This window comes from Pseudoliparis swirei, chromosome 15, assembly GCF_029220125.1.
Source record: "Pseudoliparis swirei isolate HS2019 ecotype Mariana Trench chromosome 15, NWPU_hadal_v1, whole genome shotgun sequence".
Taxonomy (NCBI): Eukaryota; Metazoa; Chordata; class Actinopteri; order Perciformes; family Liparidae; genus Pseudoliparis; species Pseudoliparis swirei.
The window spans coordinates 4,431,965-4,450,841 of NC_079402.1; the positions used below are offsets into that span (position 1 = coordinate 4,431,965).

The 18,877-nt window shown below is 42.6% G+C and overlaps 2 protein-coding genes across 5 annotated transcripts in view; both read left to right on the forward strand.

Annotated features, from left to right (window-relative positions):
* The first annotated feature begins 8,428 nt into the window (after positions 1-8,428).
* On the forward strand, positions 8,429-15,468 carry LOC130205269 (transmembrane protein 230-like). The gene is made up of 4 exons (XM_056432524.1): positions 8,429-8,517; positions 11,517-11,627; positions 12,358-12,480; positions 14,769-15,468. Exons 2-4 carry the CDS (start codon positions 11,526-11,528, stop codon positions 14,907-14,909), a joined length of 366 nt encoding a protein of 121 aa, XP_056288499.1. The 5' UTR covers positions 8,429-8,517; positions 11,517-11,525; the 3' UTR covers positions 14,910-15,468.
* A 941-nt stretch (positions 15,469-16,409) lies between these two features.
* Positions 16,410-18,877, forward strand: part of igsf9a (immunoglobulin superfamily, member 9a) — a 53,132-nt gene continuing 50,664 nt past the window's right edge. For 2 of the 4 annotated variants that reach the window (XM_056431973.1, XM_056431972.1), the window contains exon 1: positions 16,410-16,715. The gene's annotated coding sequence lies outside the window, so the exon portion shown is untranslated. The remainder of the gene's footprint in view (positions 16,716-18,877) is intronic. The other 2 variants (XM_056431976.1, XM_056431974.1) reach the window with 1 other exon arrangement.

Genomic DNA, 18,877 nt, shown 5'->3' on the forward strand with positions numbered 1-18,877 from the left:
AACTTTTCACGTGGCGCCATCATCAGGTCAGTTTCAATTAGTCCATGACTGAATACCGGCAAAACTAATGGCATTCCCATCAGCCTCAGCTCAATTACATGTGTGCACTCACAAGGTAAAAACAGTACCAGATATGCGCTTTCCCGACACACCAGTTTCACACGATGGCCTCCAGAGCGTTCATAAAAATATATATATTTCATTCGGTGGAAGGTTTTCACAAAGTATGAGATAACTGTTTTTGCCAAGAGGCATCCCCGTTTGAAAAGCCACATTTCTGATATAAGAGAGGACAAATCCGCATGCCGGTTAATTAAATTAAATTAATAATTATTGCTGCTGCTGATCCAATTTAATATTCAGTAATACTGATATAATGTCAGCCGTTGGATGGTGACAGAATGTCTCAGCTCGAAGGCAGAACGAGAGCGTGTTCACCTTTCTGCTTTACACAGGAAACAATGCTGAATGCTCACATCTGAGCTTCGTTCCTTTCTCTTGTATTTCGTCACTTATTTGAAATTTACTACACAAAAACACAAAGTAATCAAGTGACGTTGCTTTGATATTGTGGTACTTGGATTAGATTACTACGACTACTTCTACTACTACTACTACTACTACTACTACTATTACCACTACCAATACTACTACTAACTACTACTACTAACTACTACTACTAACCACTACCACTACTTCTACTATTACTATTACTACTACTACTAACCACTACTACTACTATTACCACCACTACTACTACTACTACTACTACTACTACTACTAACTACTACTACTAACCACTACCACTACTTCTACTATTACTACTACTACTAGTACGAAGTAATACAAACTACTACTACTACTCTACTACTACCACCACTACCACTATTATTACCACTACTACTACTACTACCCACTACTACTACTACTATTACCACCACTACTACTACTACTATTACTACTACTACTTCTAGTACTACTACTTCTACTACCACTCCTAACAACTACTACGACTAATACTACTTCTACTACTACTACTAACTTCTACTACCACTTATACTACTACCACTACCACTACTTCTACTATTACTACTACTCTACTACTACTACTACTATTATTATTACCACTACTACCACTTCTACTACTACCACTACCACTACTACTACTTAGGTTAAATGCCCTTGATAGTCCCCGCAGGCTGTTCGGATTAGTTCATCTGTGAAGAAATCGTTTGTCATATTTTTCCACATTTGATATGAAAGGATTGCAACATGCTGCATTTCCTATAATCTATACATTGATACACGTTTATATTAAAATTCAAAACGCCCGTAGGCTACAGTTGGAGACTGTTGCTTAATGGAAATGTGATGCAGACACCAGATAATATGGTAGAAAGAAATCACAAAATATAGTGACGTGCAGGCACGTGCACAGACATTTTGGGGGGCAGGTGCTCAAACCAAAAAAAAGGGCACCCAATGCAAAAAAAAAATTCTGACAGAGTTGAAGCATTAGCAGCAATACACTGATGATGCAATACATCCTCGACCTGTGTTTCCTCTGGCAGCATCAGACCACTAGCTTACATTTTCTTTATGAATAAAGATGAATTATTATATAGCAACAACAGTACAAGCGTTCTGATTGGCTCATGGGTCGTCATGCCAGCCACGTATTGCCCTCCTCGCTGGTCTGATACGGATCCGTTTTGCCTTCTTACGTCATTTTCAAAATGAGCGATCTTGATAGACATCAACAGCCAAGAGCAGTGGTCCTCAAACTCCGGCCCGCGGGCCGAATACGGCCCGCCTCCACATTTGGCCCGGCCCTCTGAACAATAGAGGCCGTATGATTTTTTTTTCAGTCTGGCCACGCAAATCCTAGACTAGCCCCTGTTAAATAGAACGGAATAAGAATTCTCTCTCTCTCTCTCTCTCTCTCTCTCTCTCTCTCTCTCTCTCTCTCTCTCTCTCTCTCTCTCTCTCTCTTCTCTCTCTTCTCTCTCTCTTCTCTCTCTTCTTTCTCTTCTCTCTCTCCCTCTCTCTATTCTCTAAACATAACTAACACATTTGGCGCCCTAGGCGAGCTTCACTCGTGGCGCCCCCCCCCCCAAATATTTAAAAACGATTTTGCACGAAAACGGAATTTCAACTTTCAAACGCTATTTTGCCCTGCAAGACTGAATTTCTTTCAAATAAACAGAACAACGATCGCAACAATGAACAAACATTAAATAAAGAACAAAATCCCTGAGAAAATGTCACATCTGTGCTGAACTACGCCCGCCACGCCCCTGATCAACGGTGCACATTCACTCGCTCGTCGTGCCCAAAATAATGTGACCGCCTTTTTTCATCACTTTTTTTTTTTACATTGAATTTACATGAAGTGGTCTACACTTCACGAAGGGACACATGATGCATGACTATGTTCACAGATTCAAAGCGCCACCTACTGGCAGATTTAGCTGGCGGATGTTACAGTTTTTCTCGATTGATTCCACACAAAAACTGGAACTTAGAACACAATAACCACAACCTGTAACTCATGTGCCAACTCCCTAAACCAATTCTGCTAAACTATAAGCACAATTATCTGCTTTAGACACAGATTTCAATTGTTAACCACACTTTCTTCAAAACACAAAACACCATCCTCTCTACTTTGCACACTTCATCAATGCCAAAACCTCCTTGTGTTCAGACAGAACACACTGCTATTCAATTGGCAAAACTTCCATTTCCACGGCTGTTGTGCAATTTGGAATCAAGGCTTTAGCAATATATGGGCCACAGGTGACCTCCTGATTTGAAGAAGAATGGATGAAAACATGGAAGGTAGAGGAGACCAGAGAGGCAGAGGAGTATTTTTTTGTCCTTTTTTATTTACACTTTTCTTTCTTTTTTTGTTGACTGTAGTGGTCTATTTTCTATTGTTTGTTCTGTGAAAAAATTAGAAAAAAGAAAGAAACATTTTAGTTGTATATTTGTGTGCTGTTTTATATTTTGAGTTAAAACATTATACATTCACAATATTTTACAACAGGAGAAAGCATACAGTAACACTGGAAATGAAAAGGCATAATGCTCCTGATAAGGCCTTCATACTGGTGTTTTCCCATTTCATAGTGTTTTCCATTGAGCACATCAGTGTTCAATCGATGCTTAGAATGTCTGCTCATATAATGGGCTGTGTTTGTCATTTGAAAACAAAATACCCTTTTGAGGGGACATAACACTGTTTTGAAAGCAAAGTTGCATTTTGCAGGAGATATAAAGGGTTTTGCATTTTGTGTGAGTGGTTTTGGGATTTGTGTTTAGAGTTTTGAGAAAACGAGGCATGCTTTCAAAAAATGTGTTTAAGCAATCGAGAAAAACTGTAATCGCGCGCTCGCGGACAAGACATTCTCCGTGACGTCACTGAGTCACCATGGAAACAGTCTGCGCTTTGATGCGGTGACGTCGCTCGTAGTCGTGACGTCACGGAGCAGCGAAACAGAGTATATAGCAGTGATTTCCAGCAGAAGAGAAGAGAAGAGAAGAGAAGAGAAGAGAAGAGAAGAGAAGAGAAGAGAAGAGAAGAGAAGAGAAGAGAAGAGAAGAGAAGAGAAGAGAAGAGAAGAGAAGAGAAGAGAAGAGAAGAGAAGAGAAGAGAAGAGAAGAGAAGAGAAGAGAAGAGAAGAGAAGAGAAGAGAAGAGAAGACTCCGGCCGGCGTCTCCGCTCCGGCCGGCGTCTCCGCTCCGGCCGGCGTCTCCGCTCCGGCCGGCGTCTCCGCTCCGGCCGGCGTCTCCGCTCCCGCCGGCGTCTCCGCTCCGGCCGGCGTCTCCGCTCGGGCCGGCGTCTCCGCTCCGGCCGGCGTCTCCGCTCCGGCCGGCGTCTCCGCTCCCGCCGGCGTCTCCGCTCCGGCCGGCGTCTCCGCTCCGGCCGGCGTCTCCGGCCGGCGCAGATGAGCGAGGACCCGTTCGACGCTGCTTGCAGCTTTAATGTTTTTTGTTTGTTTTCTGGCTGGCATTGCCGTCAAAATATTGGTTGGAGATATAGATGGGGGTGCAAAAAAAACTGCCCAGCAAAAAGGCGCATTTTTTTGCGCCCCCCTCTGAATGGCGCCCTAGGCGGCCGCCTATACCGCCTGTAGGAAAAACCGCCCCTGAACGTCAGTAAACAGCTGGACGAGGCTTTGAAATCACGGAGTTTAAAAACATTTTTTTTTAGGAAACGTCGGACCAGTTGTGACGTCATGTTTTCAGCAGCGTTAATGTTGTGGTTGATCACAAAACAACGTCAGGGGACAAACACCGTCATGATCTGTGTGTCTGATGCTGCGGGTCAGAGGAGAAGGAGGTGCACCCGTTTGGTTGCGCGAGGAGCACTGCGCGGAGGAGGAAGTGGAGGAGAAGGAGGAGCGTGGCGGGGGAGGGAGAGGAGGGGGGGCCCGTGAGCGTCGCGAAGCATGTCAGGGCGAAATTCTCACAAGAACTCAAATAAATGCCCCGTCGGATGATAAAACACATTTGGGGGGACTTGATGACAGAGAGAGTAACATTTATTCTTAAATACGGACAGGGCTGGACTGGGACAACAATTAGGCCCTGGCATTTTTGGCCCAGACAGGCCCACCCCAATCGGTCGGACCACACCCACCAGCACAAAAATACTCGCCTTATATACTCGTCTTATATACCGTGCTGTACAGTCATATATATACAGTATTCCCCCAAACCACTACAAAGATGAGCAATGGTACCAGTGCAAATAGACCAGTGTACTCACTCACTCTTGACTGGCGGTGGTGGCCATGGGGTAACGTCAGCCAGCTGTAGCTATAGTCTGTAGCTATATTTTCCTGACCGGATCAACTAAAGTTAGAGGCTGACTCGGCCCTGCTTCCTCTGTATCTGTACCCTGCTGCTCCTGCTCCTCTCTGCCAGCCTCCTCTTCAACCTGTTGCTGCTGTGGTAACGTTAACATTAAACTTGTGGGAGCAGCAGCAGCAAACATGTCCCTAATGTTGACACATTTGGCAGCATCTGCCTCGAGTCTCTTTTTCTCTATAATTTTTTCCCAGCCTCCCTTCCGTTTTTGTGTGCTTTTTCCCCCCTCCATCTCTCAAGTATCCAGGCTCAGCAGCACCGAAAGTCAGACAGAGGTCTCGTGCGTAAAACCCCCCCCCCAACCTCTCTCTCTGTTGATTGGGCCAGCCCTGTGTCTGTATAGAAAATGGACCAATGGGCCGCTGTCCCCGATTTATGGGCCATTCGATGGTAGCTTTCGGCCGGGCCGCGATATTTTCGGGCCGGCCGGTCCAACAAAAAAAAGAAAACGTTTTTTTTTTTTGGGACCGGCCGGCCGGCTCGGCCCAAAACTACCACGGCCCAGCGGGCATTTGCCCGGTATGCCAGATGGCCTATCCAGCCCTGAATACGGATGAATAAAAAAAATGTTTCTCCAGCAAAAAGGGCACTTTACTCATCCAGGGCAAAGGGGCTGGTGCTTGAGCACCACTAGGGCTCTATCTGTGCACGTGCCTGGTGACGTGTATATATACCTCTACGCTGGTCCTCATTCACTTATCAGGACACAAAGGAGCTCACTCCGAGATGATGGCGGTGCCATAGAGCGAACACAGGCTCATGTTTGATCTGTTTTCCATCACAGAGCTTGACAAATACCAAAGAGTCTGTGTGGGTTTGACGGGGGAGTCGCCCTTTCATTTGCACAAATTGAGTTGTTCCAGTACAAAGAATATAAATGTCGTCTAAATACAAAATGAATGTATTCTCTCACAGCTCTTTGCGGCTTCATAACAAAAAACGTGAGTAATATCATCAGCTTTAAAAAAAAACATCCACGAATAATGTGATTGACTGTCACAACAAGCAATCCACTTTGTAGAGGACTCAAAGGGAAGGATCTTTATTTTTATTTTTTAAGTGCAGTGCCATTTACTTCCGAGAGAAAGAGCCAATCAGCAAATAGACTGGAACATGACTACAAAGTCAAACAAAAAATTAATTAAAAAGTATGAAGCTAACAAATCTATCAAAATGAAAAACAGCATTGACACCAAGGATACACTTTTTTTCCCCGAGGACCGCATATCTGGAATTTTGAGTGGACTGTGAAGATGCATATCCTTCAGTTATCTTTGTTTAGTCTTAAAATCCTCTGCATACGCTGGTGGCCTTACGTGAATGATACAAAACACACACACACACACACACACACTGTGTGACTGTGGATCAGTGCTGAGCAGGGTCATCCTCCAGGAAGTTGGATCCCCGGCTCCGCCATGTCGATGTGCCCTTGGGCAAGGTTAGCTCGTCCTGATGAAAAGCGTTTTGAGTGGTTGGAAGAAGAAAAGCTCCATACAAGTACAGGTCCATTTACACAGCAAGCAAGGACCCCTATAGGTATCATACAGTTCATGCTGAGGTTATTTTAAAAAGAAAGCAAACTAAATTGAGCTTTGCTGAACATTTTCAAATATTTTCAATATTCTGTAATTCTCTGAAAGACATGTGAAGGACCGTGGAGAGGAGAGTGGCCTAGGTAAGGACAGAGGAGAGACAAATCCCACAATTAAGATTTCTGTTCATTATATTGATGTAACAGTGTCGCAATGACTGGGTATTGGAACCAGTCGGGTTTCATTTATTTCTTGTTGTTATTATTGTAGTGATGGAATAAAGTTTGTGATAATAAACTAATCCCAATTTGTTGGTAGAATGTAACAACACTTTTACACTTTTCCAGATAATGATACAAGATATACCTATTTGTCATACACACCTTGCAACAGAAATGACTTTCATTCACAATAACAATCCAATGATCATATGTAACCATTCCTACAGCGACAACATTATGGTGATTTGGGCTATTTTGATTATAAATCCTTTATGTGTTATTCTTCTCTGTACTTTCAATTAGGTGAATGCCATTCTTCCCGAATAAAAACGAACTCCTATTGACCAAAGTACAGACAGACAACTTGGACATGAACGCCTGTGTACTTCCTCAGTCTGTGTTCCAGACTCATCCGCCTCCAGCAGATAATGAAAGATTATTCTATTATTTTTGTTGGTATATATTGTGCATTTTTATATTTAATATTGCTTTACTAGCTGTAACGAAACAACTTCTGCTTGCGTGATTATTAAAGTATCTATTCATCTATCTATCTATCTATCTTTCTATCTATCTATATAAAGCAAGGATGTTTATTGTCATTGTAAAAACATACAACTAAATTAAGTTGGCGACTCATCAGTCAGTACAGCAGTAACAGGTAAAAACATGTATAACAACATTAAGACAGGACATTATAATTTAAAACAAGACGTTTTAAAATAAATAAGAATAAATAAAACATAAAGCACAGGCATCAATGGCTTAAAAGTGAACAAGTGTTGTGTTATCTATCTATCTATCTATCTAAATATATAAAGTAAGGATGTTTATTGTTATTGTACAAACATACAACAAAACTAAGTTGCCGACTCATCAGTCAGTACAGCAGTAACAGGTAAAAACATGTATAACAACATTAAGACAGGACATTATAATTTAAAACAAGACATTTTAAAATAAATAAGAATAAATAAAACATAAAGCACAGGCATCAATGGCTTAAAAGTGAACAAGTGTTGTGTTATCTATCTATCTATCTATCTAACTATATAAAGTAAGGATGTTTATTGTTATTGTAAAAACATACAACTAAATTAAGTTGGCGACTCATCAGTCAGTACAGCAGTAACAGGTAAAAACATGTATAACAACATTAAGACAGGACATTATAATTTAAAACAAGACGTTTTAAAATAAATAAGAATAAATAAAACATAAAGCACAGGCATCAATGGCTTAAAAGTGAACAAGTGTTGTGTTATCTATCTATCTAACTATATAAAGTAAGGATGTTTATTGTTATTGTACAAACATACAACAAAACTAAGTTGCCGACTCATCAGTCAGTACAGCAGTAAAAGGTAAAAACATGTATAACAACATTAAGACAGGACATTATAATTTAAAACAAGACATTTAAAAATAAATATGAATAAATAAAACATAAAGCACAGGCATCAATGGCTTAAAAGTGAACAAGTGTTGTGTTATCTAACTATATTAAGTAAGGATGTTTATTGTTATTGTAAAAACATACAACTAAATTAAGTTGGCGACTCATCAGTCAATACAGCAGTAACAGGTAAAAATATGTATAACAACATTAAGACAGGACATTATAATTTAAAACAAGACGTTTTAAAATAAATAAGAATAAATAAAACATAAAGCACAGGCATCAATGGCTTAAAAGTGAACAAGTGTTGTGTTATCTATCTATCTATCAACAGGACATGGGTCGGAGAGTGAAAAATATCTGTGCGCATGCGCAATTCTCGAAAACAAGGAAGTTGACGCGGATTTCTCTCAATGGAAACGAAGTGGTTGTGGCGCCGGAGGGGAGCAGTCCGCGGCGGGTAGCTGCCAATTAAACCTGCGTGAAGGTAAGAGGTGAACGACGGGAAGAGACGAGGTGTTTACCTGAACCCCTTCGCGTCGCGTCGCGTCACGTTAGCTGGAGTTTAATGGCGTAACTTCTGAGAGGCTAATGCTCCGGCGAATTAGGGTTGAGCTCAGAGGTAAACAAAGCGGCTTGAGCGAGCATCTCGTGACTCGTGAAATCTGCCGGACAAAAAAACAACAACTCCGCTGCGTTATGTTTTCAATGCACTGAAGCGACGTGTTATTATTAGCCAGTAATTAGCCATATGGAAGGTCACGTGATTTGACCTATACAGGACTGTCTCAGAAAATTAGAATATTGTGATGAAGTTCTTTATTTTCTGTAATGCAATTAAAAAAACAAAAATGTCATGCATTCTGGATTCATTACAAATCAACTGAAATATTGCAAGCCTTTTATTCTTTTAATATTGCTGATTATGGCTTACAGCTTAAGAAAACTCTAAAATCCTATCTCATAAAATTTTAATATTTCCTCAGACCAAGTAAAAAAAAAGATTTATAACAGCTGAGTGTTTGTCAAGGCTCAGGAAACCCTTGCAGGTGTTTCGAGTTAATTAGACAATTCAAGTGATTTGTTTAATACCCTACTAGTATACTTTTCATGATATTCTAATATTTAGAGATAGGATATTTGAGTTTTCTTAAGCTGTAAGCCATAATCAGCAATATTAAAAGAATAAAAGGCTTGCAATATTTCAGTTGATTTGTAATGAATCCAGAATGCATGACATTTTTGTTTTTTTAATTGCATTGCAGAAAATAAAGAACTTCATCACAATATTCTAATTTTATGAGACAGTCCTGTATAGCAACCTCATCCCCATGTAGTGGTCTCAAAAAGCTGCTTCAAGGGAATAATTATGGTGTAGAAACACAAAATACCTGCATTGTCTATCAATAATTTATATTAAAATCAGTATTTAAAACCATAGCATATCTGTGTGTGTGTGTGGAATTGTAATGTGTATGAGGAACCAAGAATATCAACAAATGTATATTAGATGCATGCAACTAGTACATTTTGCCAAACACAAACAGATGCTTACACACAACACAATGAAATGTGTAAACAGTAAGAATACGGTTTGGAATACATGTTTTAATGATTAATGTAGGCGGATACGACAGAAGGCTGCATACAGTGTGTAAACATATTTCACAGTGATGATAATATTTTTTTTTTAAAAACCCCCGGTATTTACTCTGATATATAGGCTGTAATCGAGGGGTACAGCGGACGTTGGCGTTGCAGCGTCATTGCACAGTTTGTGTTCAGTGTCCATCGCCTGGCGTGCGGCTCCTACCAGACGGGACGAGGTGGAACTGCTTTGTGGCCAGAGTGTGAAGGGTCTGGCGATGGGATGGGGGGGGGGGGGCGCCTGTCCTGTCACCATGGATTTCTTTTATGCACTCCCCCTGCTGTCCCGTACGGCGGCTGATCCGAGACCACGCAGTGATGCATGTTCAGAGGACGGACCCGAATCGTTGCAGTGTAAAATTGGATCTGCGGCTCCTGAGGCCGGTTGAACTTGCTGAGTTGGCGCATAAAGTAATCCTCCGCTCGGCCTTTTTGTCTTTTCTTTTCTTCTACTTCTTCGTCAAGCCTGTGAGAGAAGACCCGATATGTTCCGATATGTTACGTGATGTTCCGATATGTTACTTGATGTTAAGATATGTTTCGTGATGTTACAATATGTTACAGTATGTTACGATGTGTTACGTATGTTACGTGATGTCACGGAATGTTACGATGTGTTTCGTGATGTTACAATATGTTACAGTATGTTACGATGTGTTACGTATGTAACGATATGTTGCGATATGTTACGTGATTTTACGGAATGTTACGATGTGTTTCGTGATGTTACAATATGTTACGTGATGTTACGATGTGTTACGTAATGTTACGATGTGTTACGGTATGTTGCGATATGTTACGTGATGTTGCGATATGTTACGTGATTTACGGAATGTTACGATGTGTTTCGTGATGTTACAGTATGTTACGATGTGTTAACGTATGTAACGATGTGTTACGTATGTAACGATATGTTGCGATATGTTACGTGATTTTACGGAATGTTACGATGTGTTTCGTGATGTTGCGATATGTTACGTGATGTTACGATATGTTACGATATGTTACTTGATGTTACGTGATGTGGCTAATGCAGCTCGTTGCTTTCCACCTGCTGCTGTCGTGACGTCCAGGGAGCGTCTGTCATTCACATAAATTCTTCCGTAATTCAGAAAGTAAATTATAAACTTTCCTGAAATTCTGATTTATCAAATAACACATTTACACCTAGAATTGTGAATGTCCTGCAGGCCTCTTCATGTTGTCAGTGAGTTCATACAGGTCTGTAGCACCTTTAACAAACAAGTAATCGGGGAACATCCTCTTGGAGGAGGAATGCTGCTCTATCTTTTCTGAGAAGTGTTTGCGCAAAAGGTTTTCCGCCTCGCTTCAAACCAAGCCGACGAAACACTAATGAACACCCTCCCACGTATTTGTTGCTTCTGCTCTCGTTCAAGGCCGCATGTGTTCTTCACAGATAATATTGGAGGCCTCCAGAAGAGCTCATTCTGTGAGCACTTTCCTCCATTTATGCCAAATCCCCCGCGACTTCCCAGTAGCCTTAACCCCAGAGCTCATCCCCATCCCAAAAAAGCTCCGTGGCACGTTGACTTGACGCCTGCCGGCAAAGCGACAGAATATTTCCGAAAGCTCATCCGTTTCTCTGTTAATGGAGGAACAATGCTTTAAAAAAAAAATTGTATTCCTGGATTTTAGTCTGCAGGGGGAGGGCGCTCAAGTGCGACTATTTACAGAAACAAATATCTCCAACAGTTGGCCTTGAGGAGGATCAGATCACAACTTCTCTGAGTCCCTCCGGGGCAGATCAGCATGTGTGTGTGTGTGTGTGATTGTGGAATAATGCTGATCGATCACCTCTCTGTCTCCCCGTCCACACAGCTCCTTTTAATGAAGGCGACCAGGGGGAACATGTTGGGCGCTGGAACATCCAACAACAAGGTCAAGTACTCGCGTCTGGCCGCCGATGACGACGGCTACATCGACCTGCAGGTGAGAGGCGTGTCCCTTGCGCTCCGCTGACCACCTCATTGCCAACCCCCGGTTACGACCACGGCCAATGAATCTGAGATGAGTCCATATTATTAATGACTTCCTGGTGAGACGCCAAAGCCTTCGTGATTAAACCCGAGACATTATACCAGCTCCTAGTTGTGAAAGAACACATCTGATACAATTTTTTTTTTTTGCCTGCTACCAGTATTTGTTCGGGGTCAACACTGGCTCATATATTTTTGTATTTTTTATTGTGAGATACCGATTCTAATAGCCATCAATTAGTTACCGTTATATTCACGAAGTACATACCTACAGTTTCTGCTGCGATACAAAAAAACAAGAGAACTAGAATGGGCACTCGGTAGAGCGCATACCTTCGCATATCACAAGATTGGGCATTGAATTATGAACATGTTGGCATTAGTTGCATGCCAATTGGATACAAATTGACCGTGCTATGGTAAAAAGAAGATGTTGACCTCTCCATGACCTTGACCTTTGACCCGATTGATCCCAAAATCTAATCAAATGGTCCCCGGATAGTAACCAATCATCCCACCAAATTTCATGCGATTCGGTTTAAAACTTTTTTTGTTATGCGAATAACACGCATACAAATAAATAAATTAATAAATACACGGCGATCAAAACATAACCTTCCGCATTTTCAATGCGAAGGTAACAACTCAACTTTCTTTTTCTTCAATATTTCAATGCTTTCCAGTTCAAGAAAAGTCCGCCGGCGGTGCCGTACAAGGCGATCGCGCTGGCTGTATTCCTGTTTTTGATCGGCTCCTTGCTGATCATCCTCGGGGCTCTGCTTCTGTCGGAAACCATCAAGGTCGAGGTGAGTTTGGGGCGAGTCGCATCCATCCGTCTCACGTCCAGATCCACTGCCACTGCGGTTGAAACTACCACAGTTGAAACCGCGTCCCGCTGGTAGAAATACAATTTAAATACAGTTTTTCTTGTTCGGTTGCCAGAAGAGCTTAACGTGAGGCCCCCACGATGTCTGGGTTCCTTATAACTGTCAGTAAATACCCCGTCAGGCTCGTTCTCCTGACAAAAATCCATTTGTGAGTAAAATGTTTCCGTCTGAGCCGCCCGGCTGCTCCCGCTTGGCGGATAAATCTATGTTTCTGTTGTTCCTCTATGTGAACGAGAGATACTCTTTTGTCTACGTTTCCAGTTTTATTTGATTTACTTGATTTCATCCAAAATGTGTCGCCAAGCACCTCTGAATGAAATCCATCAAACAATGATGATTTGTTCCTCCGTTAAACAAGTGGGTCAAGGTAAACACATAAAATATGACCCAAAAATGAAGAAAATATCCCTCTCTATTGGACCACCCCAAACGTACACACACACACACACCTCAGAGGCCCCGCTGCCCTGCCATATACAGTCTTCAGACCCCTGATCCTCCTCGTCTGTCTCCAGGCTGGACGGTTTGAAACGGTCCTGGTGCCATTACATTACAAAAATAGAGTTGTAGTACCAGCATCGAGTTGGGACGTAATCTGTGTTTGTTTGCAAGCGACCAAATGCTAAACAATAAGCATGGCCTCAATGAAAGATTCTTTATTTTTATTTTTACATTTGCTATCCGATCAAAGGAGAAGTAAACGAGGCGTCAATCTGACCATCGAAGGCCAGCTTTGGGCAAGCGACCGCACTCCAGCCCTCGTTTCCACACATCGACATCGAGGCAACGCGGCCGTCAGGATCTGTCGACTCGTGCAGTAATTGACTCTCGTTTTTGTTTTACATATCTGTCGTTGAGCTGCCGCCGTGGCAACGCGACGGCGGCCTCGTGCTCGCCGCGCTCTGTATACGACGGGCAATGTTTTCGAAGGCGTGGGCCGAGATCCCCTGCTGCGCTTTCCGCTTCCTAGCATCCTGACTCTACGCCGGCACATATTGTATTTGTACTTACCAGTGGGAGGTTAATGTGAATGTGAATGTGTGTGTGTGTGTGTGTGTTATTTCCCCCCCCCCCCAGTCTGCAGATTGTATTCGCAGAACATTGGATCTGCCATCGCAGCATTTGAACAGTCGACTTGCCAATTAGCCCACGCGAGTTGAAATAGCATCTCTAATACGGCACATTACACGAGGTTCAAGCTGTGGCGAGAGGGGAGGCTGGAGGGGAGGCGGTGTGGGAGGAGTTTAGGGTTGAATGAAAGTTGTTTCCATGTTTTGGGGGAATTGGGCTTTAGAGAGTGAGGTGCCTGTCCGGAGCCACGTCGAGGTCTTCAACACGGATCACTGAGGAGAAGGAGGAGGAGGAGGAGGAGAGGGAGGGAGGAGAGGAGGAGGAGGAGGTGGAGAATAATTACGAGAAGAAGAGGAAGAGGAGGAGAAGGGGGGAAATAACCCCCTCGTTGAAACACACACACTTTTATAATAGTCCAGGATCACAGAAGAAGACTTTGAGTTTATCCTCCATAAGATAACAAAAAAGAATACAGAATGAACAGAAACAAAAACCAAAAAACCCAACACAAGGTCCACTTACCAGTTAGAGTGTGAGCCGTCTCCATGACAACTGGGCACACCACGGCATGTGGTTAAAGGCTCATGCATACATGAATAAATAAAAAAGTATGAAACCCTTATGTCAAGATTTACTAAAAAAATAAAAAAAAATAGAGAAGAAACTGTCCCCCTCAATAAGCTGACAGCTCCGAGAGGGCCGCGGACACTCGGTGCCCAAGTCTGCCATCTGGTGGCGGAGAAATGAACCACCTGTGTCATCCACCCACCTCCCCTCCCTCTCCTTTTGTGTGAGACGACTGGATGATTTGCATGGACCCAGATCTCAGGCCGATGAAGTCATCACGTCCTCCTGCGCACCGCGCCCCCTTGTCGCCTCCCCCGGCGGGAGATCGTTTGTGTCGCTCTGGCAGGCGAGCTGGAAATAAGAACGCCTAAAAACCCCACGCGGTGCACCGAGTGCGGGTGGCCCGCGTTTGATGTTTGTCAGTAAACAGGGGGGAGGGGGGGGGGGTCTGATTCGCACCCGAAATCGATTAAATTCCTCCCAAGCTTTTGAAGTACAGAGAAAAATCTTCCTCATCACACACTCTCACTCCTAACACCCCACCCCTTCTGTTTCTTATGTCCCCGCAGCACCCGGACCGTACCATCCCCGTCATCATCATCGGGCTGCTCGTCTTCCTTCCCGGGTTTTACCATTTGAGAATCGCCTACTACGCCGCGAAGGGCTACCGCGGATACTCCTACGACGACATCCCCGACTTCGGCGACTGAGCATGGGTCGGTGGAGAGTCTCTCTCTCTCTCTCTCACACTCTGTATACCCTGAGACTGTCTGCTGTTTCGCTTTGAGTTTTCCCAAATTGAATGTAGCAAAATGTGGCAAACACTTTATGACCACCGGCGAGCCAAAGAACGCCTCACGAGGACGAGTGGCGGGGGCTCTTCTGGAGGGGAGACCACGCGGATGCCTTCGACTTCCTGTCCCCCATAAAGTCCACGGCCTCGGCGACCGAGACTGCTTTTGGGTTCTTTGCACAGCTTAAACAAATATTTATTTTTGATCGTAGTCCATATGATTTTATGCAAAGCTGTCGGAGGAGGAGGAGGAGGGCTGTATTTCTACCGTAGGATTCTTATATTTGCAGTCCTATCCCAAAGATTGATTGAATACCTTTTTTTTGACTGGAATGTATTACTTTCCGTATAAAGTATTTGCTGTTTGTTCATATTCTCAGCCCTTTTTTTTTTTTTTTATATCAAAGAAAGAGATATTTTTACACGCACATGCTTGATTCAGAAAACAAATATAAAATAAAAAGTTGAAATCTGAATGTTTTATCTCGTGTGATTCTTCGTGATGATTCTGATGGAGACACATTTGGGAATTTTCCCATTTTAAGGGAACAAGGAAACTTCATTTCTGGGGTAGAATCATAATAATGTGTCACAGAAACACATCGACACACACGGCAAAGAAATCAAAGTTCATCATCTGCAGGAAGCGCCGTCTCACGAGAAATGTTTTTCCAGTGCAGTCGATGAAAATATGTTAATATGTATGTAGAGTGCTCTGCCCTTTATGTCTGAACCCGATGTACATGGTGTCACCGCCAATTCATCAGCATTGAGATTAACTCCACCAGCATCACTGCGTGGTAGTAAAATATGTTTGAACTCAACGCAAACACAAAAGAAAGAAAGTTACATTTCTTTCCTTGTCAATATCGAATCAAAGGATGAGAAAAGAAAACAAAACCCACATCTATTTTCATCTGTTGGACTTGTTGTGTTGTTGTTGTTAAGAGAAATACATAAACAACCCCTTCTGTATTATGGTCATCATTTATAGACATTTCTTTTTTTAACATCTATGAATAATATAGTCAAAATCAACATGCATGTTTATTCCAAGGACTTCTTTCTGGGATTTGGTCGCCAACACCAGGTAAAGGACACCCTCTTGTGGCTATACCGCTGAGATGGGTGCCATCAGGGGGAGGGAGGGAGGGGGGGGGGGATTCAGGGCTAATACAAATAAATAAATAAATCTCCTTTTCATCCTCTGCCTGCGTAAACAAAACTCTTATATTTAAAATCTGCACCGGTTTAATCATTAAAAGGGCTTAAAAGGGCCGCGGCGGTAACTGGTTTAATGTGGTCTTTGAACGCAACAGGAGGAGGAGGGGTGAGGTGAGGAGGGAGGAGGAGTGAGGTAATGGAGGGTTGGACTCTGGAAGCTCAGAGCGAAGTGGGTCAACGCGACGCTGTCACCTGTGAGGGGGAACGAACACCTGTTGCCGGCGGGGGTTCGAACCGGAACAAGCAGAAAAAGACAAAGTAAAAGAAGAAGAAGAAGAAGAAGAAGAAGAAGAAGACTTGACGCTCGTATTTCAGGTGATTTGCGGCCCCTCGGAGTTCCGAGCTCCGCCTCCCTCAGAGTGACCCGCAGGTCCGTGAGGCCGCTGCAGGTTTGGAGACAGAGGAACGGACGAAGGATGCGCTTATTTTTATTTTTTTAAACCTAACAAGTCAAAGCAAACAGGAAATCTCTCAGCGGCCGCCGGTAACCGATATACAGGTAGGACCAGCAATAATAACACGAATACCTACAATGAGTCTGAAATGTGTCTGACTTCCAGCAGCGTAGCAGGATGAAAAATTAATGGTCCGAGGGTAAAATCCCCTCTGAATCTCAAAGGGTTATGCATTGTGTGTAAGGAAGTTATGGTTAAGTCTGTGTTAATGTTGTTTTGTTCTTCCCCTGTGGCCTTCGTTGTTTAAATAAAGTGAATGGCGATGCAACAATTTTTAATTTATTTTATTTAGGATAGACTTTGGAGCCTTTAAAACCTTGGTGAATTCATGGTTATAAGATGTCTGGAGGCTTGGCTTCATGATGTCAGCACATATTGGCAATCCTATCACTTCAGATAACACTCAAGGCTCTAAAAATAGAATGAAAAAGATTATGTAATTTTCTTAAAATGGCAAAATGCTCTTAGTCATTGGTGTTTTTTTTAAAATAAGGAGCTGAAAACAGTATGTCAAGGCAACCCCATAATGTCACAGTCATCTCTGTGCTGTTGACGTTGTATTGTGACAAGAGTCTTTTTTCATTTCACTGGTTACGAGAGAAAATATTCTCCTAACTTCCCCCAGACACGGTTCATTATATCATTTCAAACTCCATCTCTGGTTTGATGGCGCTTTCCGAGGTGCCAAACGACCGCATGCGTTTTTCAACAATGTTACCCCCCCCCCCCCCAAGAAATGTTTACAACAACCAAGTGGAAAATACTTTTTATTGTGAGGGAGAAGTCATGTGGAGCCAGAAAACACTTCACGAGTGACACTTGGAGCAGTCTGAAAGTAGATGCAAATTACAACCTGCAAATCTCTGGGGAGCCCACGCCAGTGTTTTTGCATGCTGAGTCCCAGAGCAGACTCTGTGTTCGTTCACAATGGAGGTTAGACAACTAGAATATTAGAATATATTATTCATTCGGATGGATTAACCGCATCCAGAGTCTCTGTAAAACTGCAATGAAACGGACAGTTTCGTGACAAAGTATTGGCCTTCTAATCTCTGGAACCGTAGGCTCCAAATATTCAGGAAGTTCTTTATTTACCAAGCTTTAGTCATGACCGATAGTCATAGTCCGATAGTCATGAGTAAATGTTGGGTCCTGGGGTTATGTTGGGTCCTGGGACATGGATGTCGTATGTGTACGGATTGTAAAGGCCTCTGAGGCAAATGTGTTACTTATTTGTGATATTGGGCAATACAAAATAAACTGAATATAATTGAAAATTAAAGTTTTAGTCATGACCGATAGTCCTAGTCGATGATAGTCATGATAGTCATAATCTATCATGAAAGTCATAGTCGATTGATAGTCATGATGATTAAAGCTTTTGTCATGACCGATAGTCATAGTCCACTGATAGGCATTAAAGTCATAGTCGATCGATAGTCAAGACTAAAGCTTTAGTCATGACTATTGATCGACTATGACTATTGGTCATGATTGAAGCGATCGATAGTCATGACAACTAGCTTTAATCATGATTGATAGTCATGATTAAAGCTAGTTGTCATGACCGATAGTCTTATTTGACCGATAGTCATGACTGAAGCTTTAGTCCTAGTTGATAGTCCTAGTTGACCGATAGTCGTGACTAAAGCTTTAGTCCTAGTTGATAGTCCTAGTTGACCGATAGTCGTGACTGAAGCTTTAGTCCTAGTTGATAGTCCTAGTTGACCGATAGTCATGACTGAAGCTTTAGACCTAGTCAACCAAAAGTCATGATAGTCATAGTCTATCATGAAAGTCCTAGTTGACCGATAGTCATGATTAAAGCTAGTTGTCATGACCGATAGTCCTAGTCGACCAATGGTCATGATAGTCAAAGTCTATCATGAAAGTCCTAGTTGACCGATAGTCATGGTTAAAACTAGTTGTCATGACCGATAGTCCTAGTCGACCAATAGTCATGACGAAAGCTTTAGTCCTAGCCGATAGTCCTAGTCGACCAATAGTCATGACTAAAGCTTTAGTCCTAGTCGATAGTCCTAGTCGACCAATGGTCATGATAGTCAAAGTCTATCATGAAAGTCCTAGTTGACCGATAGTCATGATTAAAGCTAGTTGTCATGACCGATAGTCCTAGTCGACCAATGGTCATGATAGTCAAAGTCTATCATGAAAGTCCTAGTTGACCGATAGTCATGGTTAAAAC

What these genes read in the sequence shown, in the direction of transcription:
- LOC130205269 (XM_056432524.1), top strand. Translation starts at nt 11,526, where the DNA reads ATGAAGGCGACCAGGGGGAACATGTTGGGCGCTGGAACATCCAACAAC. An exon ending in ACGGCTACATCGACCTGCAG is followed by an intron (nt 11,628 to 12,357) that starts GTGAGAGGCGTG and finishes AATGCTTTCCAG; the next exon opens with TTCAAGAAAAGTCCGCCGGC. An exon ending in CGGAAACCATCAAGGTCGAG is followed by an intron (nt 12,481 to 14,768) that starts GTGAGTTTGGGG and finishes ATGTCCCCGCAG; the next exon opens with CACCCGGACCGTACCATCCC.